At 46.3% G+C, this 12889-nt stretch overlaps 1 protein-coding gene across 5 annotated transcripts in view; it reads left to right on the top strand.

Annotated features, from left to right (window-relative positions):
- The window catches only part of IQCE (IQ motif containing E), a 50312-nt gene that overhangs the window by 741 nt on the left and 36682 nt on the right, over nucleotides 1–12889 (top strand). For 3 of the 5 annotated variants that reach the window (XM_025381132.1, XM_025381130.1, XM_025381131.1), the window contains exons 2-5: nucleotides 7123–7170; nucleotides 8969–9014; nucleotides 11566–11694; nucleotides 12238–12372. In XM_025381132.1, the coding sequence (XP_025236917.1) occupies nucleotides 7123–7170; nucleotides 8969–9014; nucleotides 11566–11694; nucleotides 12238–12372 (358 nt within the window). The remainder of the gene's footprint in view (nucleotides 1–7122; nucleotides 7171–8968; nucleotides 9015–11565; nucleotides 11695–12237; nucleotides 12373–12889) is intronic. The other 2 variants (XM_025381133.1, XM_025381134.1) reach the window with 2 other exon arrangements.

The raw sequence follows: 12889 nt of genomic DNA, 5'->3' as shown, positions 1-12889 counted from the left end.
CCCGGTAAACACCTACTGTGTGTTAGAGACACCGGAATAAGCTGCATTCCACGGGGTTGGGGGTCTGAGGGACAAGGTGATAAACAGGTAATTAAGATCGTGTCAGAAAGTGAGAAGTGCTGTGCAGAAAATGAAACAGGCCGTATGGCCGGGAGCTGTGGCTCAGGCAGGTAGTCCCTGCACTCTGGGAAGCCGAGGTGGGAGGATCGCTTGAGGCCAAGAGTTCCAGACCAGCCTGGGCAATGTAGCAAGACCCCATCTCTACAAAAAACATTAGCCGAGCTGTGGTGGTGCCTGCTTGTAGTCCCAGCTACTCAGGAGGCTGAAGTGAGAGGATCGCTTGAGCCCAGGAGGTGGAGGCTACCCTGAACTGTGATCATACCATGGCCCTCCAGCCTGGGCGACAGAGTGAGGCCCTGTCTCAAAAAAAAAAAAAAAAAAAAAAAAAAAAAAGCCCATTGAGATGCGGGCAAGGGCAGTGAACGGAAGATGGGCATGAGCCTGATTATGGGGAATCCTGCTGCCCATGCAGGGAATTTGGATTTTATTGGAGAAACAGAGGAAGCCTTTGGAAGCCCATCGAGGGAACTGTGCTCACCTTGCTTCCTCCTAAGGAGACCACAGGGCTCAGCATAGGTGCACCTGCTGTAGCGGCTTGGTGCTGCTGGCCCATTTGGAGTAGCTGAATTTGCCTGCTTTTTCCCCAGGGCACCACGTTCAGTCTCATCTGGAGGGCCTGTCTACACTGGCCTTCAGTTACTGCTTCTTCATCTTTGAGAACAGAACTGCTTGTTGTGATTATAAAAATAATTCACACGTATTATTTATTTATTATTATTCTTTTAAGACAGAGTCTCTTGGCCGGGCGCGATGGCTCGTGCCTGTAATCCCAGCACTTTGGGAGGCCGAGACGGGCGGATCACGAGGTCAGGAGATCAAGACCATCTTAGCTAACATGGTGAAACCCGTCTCTACTGAAAATACAAAAAATTAGCCGGGCGTGGTGGCCGGCGCCTGTAATCCCAGCTACTTGGGAGGCTGAGGCAGGAGAATGGTGTGAACCTGGGAGGCAGAGCTTGCAGTGAGCCGAGATCGCGCCACTGAACTCCAGCCTGGCAACAGAGACCCCCCCCCCAAAAAAAAAAAAAAAAAAAAAAAGACCAAGTCTCGCTCTGCTACCCAGGCTGGAGTGCAGTGGTGCCGTCTCGGATCACTGCAACCTCCGCCTCCCACGTTCAAGCAATTCTCATGCCTCAGCCTCCCTTGTAGCTGGGACTACAGGCCCCCACCACCACACCTGGCTAATTTTTGTATTTTTAGTAGAGATGGGGTTTCACTATGTTGGTCAGGCTGGTCTCTAACTCCTGACCTCAGGTGATCCACCCGCCTTGGCCTCCCGAAGTGTTGGGATTACAGGCGTGAGCCTTTGCTCCCGGCGCTATGTAGATCTTTAATTTCTTTCAACAATGGTTTATATTTTTCAATGTACAAAGTCTGTGCTTTTGTTAAATTTATTCCTAAGCATTTTATGTTGTTTGATGTTATTGTATATTGAATTTTCTTAACTTCCTTTCAGCTTATTTACTGCTCGTATTTACAATAATATTTTTATATGAATCTCATATCCTGCAAACTTGCTGAACTCATCTATTATGTTTACTAGTTTTTTAGTAGATTCATTAGGATTTTCTATGTATAAAATCATGTTGTCTGTGAAGAGATAGTTTTACTTCTTTCTTTTCAATCTGAATGTCTTTTATTTACTTTTCTCGCATTAATGTCCTGGCTAGAGACTCAAGTATAATTTGAATTGAAGTGGTGAGAAAGGACAGCCTTGTCTTGCTGCTGCTATTAGAAGGGAAACATTCCATCTTCCTCCATTAAATATTGTGTTGCACTGGATTTTTGTAGATGCCATTTATTAGGTTGAGGAAATTCTTTTCATAGATGATTGAGCGTCTTTATCATGAATGAATGTTAGATTTTGTCAAATGTACCTTCTATATCTTTTAGAAAATCATATGGTTCTTTTTCTTCATTCTATTAATATGGTATATTATATTGGCTGATTTTTGTATGTGAAACCAATCTTTCGTTCTTGGTCTTGGGGGGTGGTGTGTGTGTGTGCGTGCATACATATATACCGTGACCAATTAGGGTGTATGTGTGTATATGTGTGTGTGTGTGTGTGTATATATATATATTCCTTTTCATGCCTACTAGCATTTTGTTGAGGATTTCTGCAACTGTATTCATAAAGAGTGTTGGTCTGTAGTGTTCTTTTCTTGTGATATTTCTTTGTCTGCCTTTGGTATCAGGGTAATATAGGTCTCATAGAATGAATTGGGGAGCATTCCCTTCTTTTCTGTTTTTTAGAAGAGTTTGTGAAGGATTGGTGTTAATTTCTCTTTAAATGTTTGATAGAATTCACCAGTGAGACCATGTGGTTCTGGGATTTTCCTTATTTCTATAAGGTCAGTAGTGAGGCCCCTCTTTTTTTCCTCCCCCCCGCCCCGTATTTTGATAATTTCGTGTCTTTGGGTTTTTTTCTTGGCTAAAGGTTTGTCAGTTTTGTTGATCTTTTCAAAGAACCAACTTTTGGCTTCATTGATTTTTCTGTTGTTTCTATTCTGTATTTCATTTATTCACTAATTTTTATTCCTTTTACTTCATTTGAGTTTAGTTTTCTGTCTTCTGGTTTTAAAGGTAGAAGTTTAGATTATTGGATTATTGCCTTGAGATCTTTCTTTTTTTTTTTTTTTTAATATAGGCATTTACAGTTCCAAATTACCCTCTAAACACAGCTTTTGTGTTTTGATTACTTGTTTTTGTTTTTCAGAGGCAGAACCTCACTGTGTTGTTGGTGCTAGAGAGCAGTGGGACAATCACAGCTCCCTGCAGCCTCAAACCTCAGGCTTGAGTGATCCTCCTGCCTCAGCCTCCCAAGTAGCTGGGACTACAGGCATGTGCCACCATGCCTGGCGAATTTTTTAATTGTTTGTAAACACTGGGTGTCACTATGTCACCCAGGCTGGTTTTGAACTTCTGGACTCAAGCAGTCCTCTCTCCTCAGCCTCCCAAAGTGTTGGGATTACAGGCATGAGCCACGGTGCTCAGCCTGCTTTTGTTTCTTTGCGGCTGGAGTGCAGTGGCGCCATCATGGCTCACTGCAGCCTCAACTTCCTGGGCCCAGGTGATTCTCCCACCTCAGTCTCCTGTGTAGTTGGGACCACAGACATGTGCCATGATGCCCAGCTAATTTTTTGTAGTGTGTATGTGTATATATAGGGTTTCTCCATGTTGCCCAGGCTGGTTTTGAACTCCTGGGCTTCAGATTACAGGCGTGAGCCACCACACCTGGCCCTGCTTCTGTTTTTAAGGTGGAAGATTAGGTTATTTATTTGATGTGATCTTTTAAAAATATAGACATTTACAGCTGTGTGTTTCTCTTTGAGCTCTGTTTTAGATATAACCCGTAAATTTTGATTTTTAAAATTCACTCATCAGCCGGGCACAGTGGCTCACGCCTGTAATCCCAGCACTTTGGGAGGCCGAGGTGGGCAGATCACAAGGTCAGGAGTTCAAGACCAGCCTGGCCAACATAGTGAAAGCGCATCTCTACTAAAAATACAAAAAAAAATTTGCCGGACATGGTAGTGTGCGCCTGTAGTCCCAGCTACTCGGAAAGCTAAGGCAGGAGAATTGCTTTAACCTGGGAGGCGGAGGTTGTGGTGAGCCAAGATCATGCCATTGTACCCCAGCCTGGGCAACAGAGCAAGACTTGGCCTCAAAAAAAAAAAAAAAAAAAAAAAAAATTCACTAATCTCAGATATTTTTAAATTACCCTTGTGATTTCCTCTTAGACCCATTGATTGTTTAGGAATTTGTTGTTTAAAATCTAGGCCAGGCACAGTGGCTCTCGCCTATAGTCCCAGCACTTTGGGAGGCTGAGGCAGGCTGATCACCTGAGGTCAGGAGTTCGAGACCAGCCTGGCCAACATAGTGAATGAAACCCATTTCTACTAAAAATACAAAAATTAGCTGGGTGTGATGGCGGCACCTGTAATCCCAGCTACTCAGGAGGCTGAGGCAAGAGAATCGCTTGTACCTGGGAGGTAGAGGTGGCAGTGAGCCAAGATTACACCACTGCACTCTAGCCTGGGTGACAGAGCGAGATTCCGTTAAAAAAAAAAAAAAAAACACTATACATTTGTGAATCCCTTTCTTTTGTTGATTTCTAATTTTCCTTGTTGTCAAAGAATATACTTTGATTTTCTCTTTTAATTCATTGAGGCTTTTTTGTGACCTATTGTCTGGTTTATGTTTAATGTACACTTGAGTAGAGTACGTATTCTGCTGTTGTTTGGTGGGGTGTTCTGTAAACGTCCGTTAGGTTTTTAGTGTTTGCTGATCAAGTCTTTCTAACTCCTCGTTGATCTTCCGCCTTGCTGTTCTGTCTGTTAGGAACCTGGCCCTGCCAACACCTTGATTCTGGACTTCCAGCCTCCCAAACTGAGACACTTAATTTCGGTGTGAAGTCACCCCATTTCTTCTTTTACAGTCACCCTGATACAGGGTGAATGAGCTTAATCTAGCATGGAAATAAGTGGCAACCTCAGACAGTGCTTGAAGGAGGCAGAACAGATTGGCCGTTTTGTGTGTGTGCGTGTGTGTGCATGTGTGTGCATGTGCTGTGTATGGTTGTATTCTGATTAGAAGTGTGGATCCTTGGACTGTTGTGTGATTTCAGGTGCGTGTGTGTGTGTGTGTGCGCGCGTGTTTGCGTGCGTGCATGTGTGTGTGCTGTGTATGGTTGTATTCTGCTGACTGGAGGCATGGATCCTTGGACTGTTGTGTCATTTCAGGTGCGTGCGTGTGTGTGTGCATGCGTGCGTGTGTGCATGCATGCGTGTGTGTGTGTGCTGTGTATGGTTGTATTCTGCTGACTGGAGTCGTGGATCCTTGGGCTGTGGTGTGATTTCTGGTCCTGACTGCGTTTCACCTCTTCCCTGCACTACAACTGGCAGACTGGAGGCAGCACGGCTGGAAGGGAGTGGTGGAGAGGGCAGCCGTTGTGGGTGAGATCAACGCATTTTGTTTACTACACATAAAATCTCATTCCTTCATTGAATTTCAGGTCATTCAAAAAGTCTTCAAGATTTTCTTCACAGCGGGGAATAATGGCAGATGTTTACAGAGAAAAGTTGCTGCTACTTTTTTAGACAGTTTTCAGCAGGTTCACCTCCATCCTCTGCAGGCACATCCTTGTGATGCCCAGGGCTGACTTGGCTTTTCTGATCCCCCACTAACCTGTGTGTCCAGTTCCCGGCCTGCCCTTCCTCAGTTTTGTACATAATTGTAATACACTTTGCTAAAGGAAAACTTCTCTCTATAATTGTCATGTGCTGTTTGTGCCTAAAAGGTCACCTATTTAATGATATAAAAAATGTCAGTCAGTGACTGATTTTTTTAAAGATTCCATTTATTTGGAATGCACCGTCTTCCCTTTGCCCCTCGAAATGCAGTCACACTGCACTTGTGCCCTGGCCTGTCTGTGTTCAGGGCACTGGATCACTCACTTATGCCCTGACCTATCTGTGTTCAGGGCACCAGATCACTGCAGCTGCACCTTATCCGTGTATTCATGCAGCCAGATATTTCTCATAGTTTCACACTGCTAGTAAAATTGGCGCTTCATGTACTATTAACCTTGCAGAGAATATGTTTGCTTTTCAGAATGCAGTAGCATCCCATTATGATACTACGCGGACTCAGCTATACCAGCGACAGGTGGCAGAAATGTCATCGCCTCCTCCCTGAGCTGTAGCACTATTGGTTCATAATAGGGTATTCAGCTCTAACTTCCAGTGTTCGCATCGGAAAGCACCATACAATCTTCCGAGGGAGTTTAAACTTTTTTTTTTTTTTTTTTTTTTTTGAGATGGAGTCTTGCTCTGTCACCCAGGCTGGACTACAGTGGCACAATCTCGGCTCACTGCAACCTCCGCCTCCTGGGTTCACACCATTCTCCTGCCTCAGCCTCCCAAGTAGCTGGGACTAGAGGCGCCCGCCACCATGCCCAGCTAATTTTTTGTATTCTTTAGTAGAGACGGGGTTTCACTGTGTTAGCTAGCATGGTCTCGTAATCCGCCCGCCTCGGCCTCCTAAAGTGCTGGGATTACAGGCGTGAGCCACCGTGCCCAGCCGATTAAACATGTTATGCTTTCTCTTTTTGGATTTCAATTTGAGTGAGTAAGTTAATACAGAAACATTTTTGTCTTCAAAAAGCTTCCTGTTTTGTTTTGTTTTGTTTTTTTGCCATCTTGGTGCTGACATCAGACAGTGCAAATTTTATTTCATTCCCTGGGCCAGGACAAAGTCACTGGAATAAGAAGGCAAGAACCTTTATAGGCCTAAATGCCTTCTCGTTGTAATGCATATGTTTTTGTTTTTGTTGGTTTGGGGTTTTTTTTGTTTTTTTTGTTTTTTTTTTGAGCTGGGGTCTTGCTCTGTTGCCAAGGCTGTGGGCGTGGTCATGGCTCACTGCAACCTCGACTTCCTGGGCTCAAGCAATCCTCTCACCTCAGCCTCCCGAGTAGCTGGGACTACAGGTGTGTGCAACCACAGCCTGGCTTATTTTTTAAATTTTTAAGATTTTTTTGTAGAGAGTGTCTCGCCATGTTGCCCAGGCTGAGTTTGCTTTTTAAAAGATGACTCTGACCAGTTCTTACCAGGAGACAGTCACAGATTTGTTGTGCTTTGATGTAAAGATGAATAAGAGTGAGAACATGTATGTGAAAATGAAATGCTTTCGGCAAGAACTGGTTTTTTTTTTTTCTTTGTCAAGACACAATTCTGTGGGAAATAGTGTTCCTGGATTTGCAGACATTTGCACGCCTTCTGGGTGGCGTTCTGTGTTTCTTCCCCCCACCCACCTATTCCTTCTGATGAGACTGAGGAAATGGCCGCTGCCCAGCGGGAGTGTTCCGAGTGGCCTTGTAGCTGGATTTCTGGAGTTTCTGTTTCCGCAGCTGTGGACGGGCTGTTTTCACTTTTGTAAACGTGACTGTTGGAAGCCCAGCAGGTGCCGTCAAGTTACAGTGTTTGCCTCTCTTCCTCCAGGGAGATGACAGTCTGTCTGCAGTCACCTTTGACTCTGACGTGGAGATGGTGAGTGCCGCCGGGCATCAGCCGTGTGCCCCAGGGCTGGTGGTGCTGCCCTTGCAGATTTCACTCAGACTGGTAAAATGGGCCATTCTCCACAATACTGTGTTGAGAGCTGGAATGCATATTCCAAATGCTACTTGGTGTTTGAAAAGTTTCCAGCCCTTCGTTGGGTTTCAATACCTGTGGTGATAACTTTACAACTTTTATCCGGAAGTGAATCTTGAGCAGGGCTCACGTGAGGTGGATTGCTGGTCCCTGGCCTGCAGCTGGTTTTGCCCTGCCCCCTACACCCCCATCCTGACACTTGAGGGGAGGAGGAGAGCCCCTGCTAATCTGTTGGAAGGACCTGATGGGAGAAAGCAGACCTGGGCAGCCACCATCCCAAGCTGAGCCGCTGCCTGGCCTCCCAGCCTGGAAAGAAGAGGGGCAGGAGTGGTGTCTGATGGCCCAGTGGCACACTGTGGCCCCGGCCTGGACTTTGGGTTTGTTTGGCAAGCTGTGCAGGGTAGAAAAGGAAGCGTGCCAATTGTTCCCGTATGAGCAAAAAAAAAGCTTTTGTTACGGCAGACGCAGATCTAGCAGAACTGCAGCCGTTTTGTTACTGCAGATGCAGATCTAGCAAAACTGCAGCCGGCAGAACGAACCCGGTGCCAGCCGATCTCGATTCCACGTTTGCTCTGTGGACTCAAGGGGGAGCCTCAGCTCCACTGTCTCCTTCCAGGGACCTCTGTCTGCAAAGTTAAGGATTTTCACTCCATGTCACCGAGGGCAAGGGATGCTCCCCTGATGCTCCCCGGAGGAGGAGGGATCCAGACCAAGCCCCGGGGAAAATTGCCCCCGCACAGAGCCTGGGCTCACTGTTTCTGCTGGAGGGGAAGTGAAGAGACCTGGCTGCGGTACCCTCACCTGCTCGGTCTAGTGCAAGGTGATAAGGAAGTTAAGGTTGGAAGTGTGGCAGCATCTTCCCCAGGCCATGGCACGACAGGTTGAGTGTCTCTAATCCAAAATCCAAAATGCTCCAAAAATGGAAACTTTTTGAGCACCCTCATGAGGCCACAAGTGGGAAATTCCACACTTCAGTTACTTCACACAAGCTTTGTTTCATGCCCAAGGTTATTAAAAACACAATCTAAAGTTAGTTTTGCACTATGGGTATAAGGTATACATGAAATATAAATGAATTTTGTGTTTAGACTTGGGTCCCATCCCCATACCTCATGATATGGATGTAAATATTCCCAAATCTGAAACACTCTTGGTCCCAAGCATTTCAGATACGGGACACTCACCTGGTAGTAAGCAGTGGAACCAGATCTGGACCCCGTTCTGTGTGTGTCACAGGAAACCACCTTCCAGACAGGGTCTGCCTTTGCTGGGCCTTCTTCCTTAGTGGGCTTTGCAGTTGACTTACATGCAGGGATTTCATCTCACCACCTCCACCCGAGTGGACAGAGGTGCACGCTGGGGCTCCCAGGCTGGCTGTGCGGGCAGTTTGGGTGGGGGCAGATATGCCATTTGTGTGGGACCCTCAGTCTGAACGTCAGGAGCCCAGGCCCAGTGGTTTTCTGTCATTGGAACTTGTGCTCTGAGAACCCAGCCCCGAGCACTGATGTGAGTGCATTTTTCTGGGGTCTGCGTCGGGCCCTGCATGTCCTGTGCCTGGACCCTCCTTACGTCCCCGTGAGCTAATGTCCTCTTGCTGCTCTTACAGGACCCCTGACCGTTTCTGAACATGGCAGGGTCTTGTGACGCACCATTGTGGGAGCTCAGCAAGCCTTACGCCATTTCTTCTTTCTTTCAGAAAGCAAAAAGGAAAGCTTTCCACAAACCTCCACCCACATCGCCAAGTAAGTATGACCGGCCTGCCTTCCCTCTCATGCCTACGTTCCCTAGTGTCCTGGAGAGAAGGAAGGGTGTTTGCTTTGTACATTTAGGTAGCGAGACCTGACGCCTCAGCCAGGTGGCCCCATTCCCTCTGGGGTCTCCCAGTTTGCGCTGGGGTCTCCCCCATTCATGTTGGGGTTCACGCTGGGGTCTCAGGAGCACGTGGAGTCCCTGCCAGTGCCAGTGACAAGCCCTTTCTCAGGGCTGAGGCTGCCATCCACACCCCCACCCTTCCTTCGACAGGGCCTCTAGGCCTTTTGTTTTCTTTTTCTTGCCTTCTCAAAGGCTTACCTCTTCTGAATGCTGCCAGAGTTAAAGGATTTTTGACCTGGGATTTGTTCCTGAGAGTCAAAGCTACTGAGAAGGTGTAGTTGGTGCAGGATGGGTGGAAAGTTCACCTTTTTTCCCTTTGGATCGCCCTGGGCTTGTGTTGCTGCCAGGGTTCTGTTCTTCCTCACCCTCAGTGGGAGGAGGGCCGTGTTTGCCCCGTGCCTGTCTGGAGGATGCCGCGGAGATGGGGTTAGTCCAGGTGGCCCCAAGGCCCCTCTGTCCCTAACGCCGCTCTCGTGTACAGCAGCCCATGTGCCGACCTCGTGCGTACAAACATGTTCGTGATCCTGTAAATCCTAGGCCGGCGTCCTGTGCTGCCCCAAAGGCTGTGGCCTTCCCTGGCTGTGCCATCTGCAGATGTCTATTTTATATACACGTATCAGGTATTTCAAAGATTGAGTCAAGTGTATGACGTACTCGGAGAATATAAAAAAACTTTCCTACTGGCCCAAGGAAACCGTAATTAGAAAGGTAAATCCCTGCAAAGAAAAGAATGCATGTTATATGTTGCAAATCAGTATGAACACTAGAAGGAAATCACCTAGCATTTTGGATTTTTGATGTTCTTTCTCTCCTTCCATAGAGAAAATTGAGAATTGATATAAAGTAAAAGGCCAGGACCAGGGGTGCCTCCTGACTCACACTTGGGGCCTGTTTTTCTCCAGGTTTCCGGTGCCGTGAGTGTAGGGACCATGTCTGTCCTGTTCACTCAGCCAGTGTTTTTCTTGAAGGCCTGGTCAATCTGCTTGTAGGTTTGCAGCTTCTACCGCGTTCCGAGGCTTTGCATCGTCCTGGTCACCCTGCGAGGAGGGCAAGGCAGGCGATGATGTTTTTGTGCTTTCTGAGTTTGTCGTTTTCCGGGCAGTATCAAACGTTGGCATGTCTCCACCACCCTGTCGCCGTCTTCTCTTCCTCCCTCCCCGCTTTTATCCGCGTGCATACGTGCTTTCCTGAGGAACCCTTCCTACTGGCCGATAAACCCACACACTCTTAGGAGGGAAAGGTAATGCGTGGGGCTTTTTTCCGCTCACTCATTTACTTGTATAAATGACAACTTAAATCTTTACATTTTGGAAGAACTTGAGAATATCTCGGAGGCGAGGTTCTGTGGTCCTGGGGTGAGTGAAGACGCATCAGGGTCCCTGCGCCTTTATTCCCTCATTCAGAGTTACAGTGGCAAATTTCCCATACATTGTGAAACCACGGGAAAAACGTAGAAATTTAAACATTTTGAACATATTAGACTTAAATTTTCAGAACCTACTGACATAAATTTTGCAATTTAAGATATATAAGAATGTTTTAAGAGTGCCTTAGTTTTTGCAAATGTTTATTTTTTTTTATACTTAAAGAGGTAAAATCTCAGATAAAGATTTTAAAACATTTCCCTTACTTTCATACAAAATCAAGAATGCTCTGAAAAAGTATAATTTTTCTCATTTCTTTTAGATATTTTACATATTAAGTTCTAAATATTGCTTTGTTACTATGTAATGACATTAAACATTTACAATGTTAAATAAAAAGGATACAAAATTGTATGTTCACTATGATTGTGACTATGTAAAAACATATATATATCTCTCTAAAAATTGGGGGTAAGAAATTAAATACTGTAATAAATATTGGTAGAATTCATATATTTCCCGTTATATTCTTCCCATTACGTTCTGTTCTTTTCTCTTTTCTTTTCTTTCTTTTGAGAAAGAAAAGCCTGTTACTCAGGCTGGAATGCAGTAGTGTGATCACAGCTCACTGTAGCCTCCTGGGCTCAAGAGATCCTCCTGCCGTAGCCCCCTTGAGTAGCTGGGACCACAGGTGTGAGCCACCGCACTTAGCTGATTTTTAGATTTTTTGTAGAGACAGCGTCTTGTTGTGTTGCCCAGGCTGGTCTTGAATTCCTTGTCTCAAGTGATGCTCCTGCCTTAGCCTCCCAAGGTATTGGTATTACAGGCATGAGCCACCATGCCTGGCCCCGTTATACTATTTCTTTATAATAAAAGTTGGAGGAGAAATGTCAGCGTGTAGGTAAAGTAACTCTTTTTGAATTTTTGCCGGAATGTTTGACTAGAGTCCCCGCCCTCATGGATGTTTTATTTTCCCCTTTCTGTCTTTCTGAAGCTCGTGTGTTGAGCTCACGCGTTGCTCTCGGGCACCTCTGAATCCATGTGTTGGCTTTTCTAGAGTCACCTTATCTCTCTAAGCCAAGAAAAGTGGCCTCCTGGAGGTCCCTCAGGACGGCAGGGAGCATGCCTCTGAGCGGCCGAGCGTCCCTGACCCCGCAGAAGCTGTGGCTGGGAACTGCAAAACCAGGTATGTGGTTGCCACACTGGAGGCCCTTCCTGCTTCAGAGAAGAGTTCAAGAAATTTCAGGGAGGGGTTTGAGATGGAGTTTTTAATATTCCTTGTTTGAATTATATTGTCTTTAATTTTCTCCAAGACACTGAATATTTTTTTATGTCATGCACAAACGTGGTTTCGCCAAGTGGCACTTTAGCCTCCCTTGGCCCCGTGTGGTCTCTGTGTGGGAGTGGTGAGTTGGAGCCGGTTCCGGCCGTCTTGCCAGAGCTAACTGTTACAGTCTTAGGAGTTTGGTGGGCTGGTCAGTGCCATGCTGGCTACTTGATATTAGACATGGTAGAAATATTTCTACTGTGGAAATAGGCAACTACTGTAATCAGGACTTTATTAATGTATATTTGGGAGCCGGTTATTAACCATTTACCAGCATACCACTGACGGCTGGTGTATACCAGTGATTAAGCTTTCTTCAATCCAGGAAAGTTGATTAGAAACAAAACCTTCCATTGTGTGTGTTTGTACCTGTCATGTTAAACCCATGCACATTCAAACCAGGAAGTCTGACCCAGGCCCTGAACTCACCCCTCACCTGGGAGCATGCGTGGACCAGCGTCCCCAGCGGCACTCCCGACTGTCTGACAGACGCCCTCAGAGTGAAGAGGCCACATCTCAGGCGCTCTGCCAGCAACGGTGAGCATGCCAGTGGTGGCAAGGCCGAGGCCAAGGAAGAACAGGAAGGAAAGGACAGTCTCTGGGCTGGAGGCGTCCTTCGTCAGAGCGGGATTTCAGGCTTCATGTGTGAGCTCCGTCAGTGGGAGGTTTTGGGAGGCCGTGGGAACAGTGACTCACGAAACCCGCCTGCGCCAGAAGGTAGCTTTCCTCGTGGGTGCAGAGATGTCTTGCCAAGTGTTATTTGTGCCTCCCACCCTAAACACAGAGGCCTGCTTAAATTTATTCATTGAGTAAATGATATTAGGAACAAATAATAATAAATAAATAATGATAAAAAGTCCAAGTTGCACCAAAGAGAATCAGCTTGTTGCTGTGTTTATGTTCCTGTCTAGTCTTTTTTTTTTTTTTTTTTGGAGGATAGGTGGGAGAGATGGGATCTCGCATGTTGCCCAGGCTTCAAATTCCTGGACTCAAGTGATCCTCCCACCTTGGCATCCCAAAGTCCTGGGATTACAGGCGTGAGCCACCGCACCTG

The sequence above is a fragment of the Theropithecus gelada genome, chromosome 3 (genome assembly GCF_003255815.1).
Source record: "Theropithecus gelada isolate Dixy chromosome 3, Tgel_1.0, whole genome shotgun sequence".
NCBI lineage: Eukaryota > Metazoa > Chordata > Mammalia > Primates > Cercopithecidae > Theropithecus > Theropithecus gelada.
Note: the sequence above shows the minus strand (reverse complement) of the source record. Positions and strands in the feature narration are given on the sequence as shown.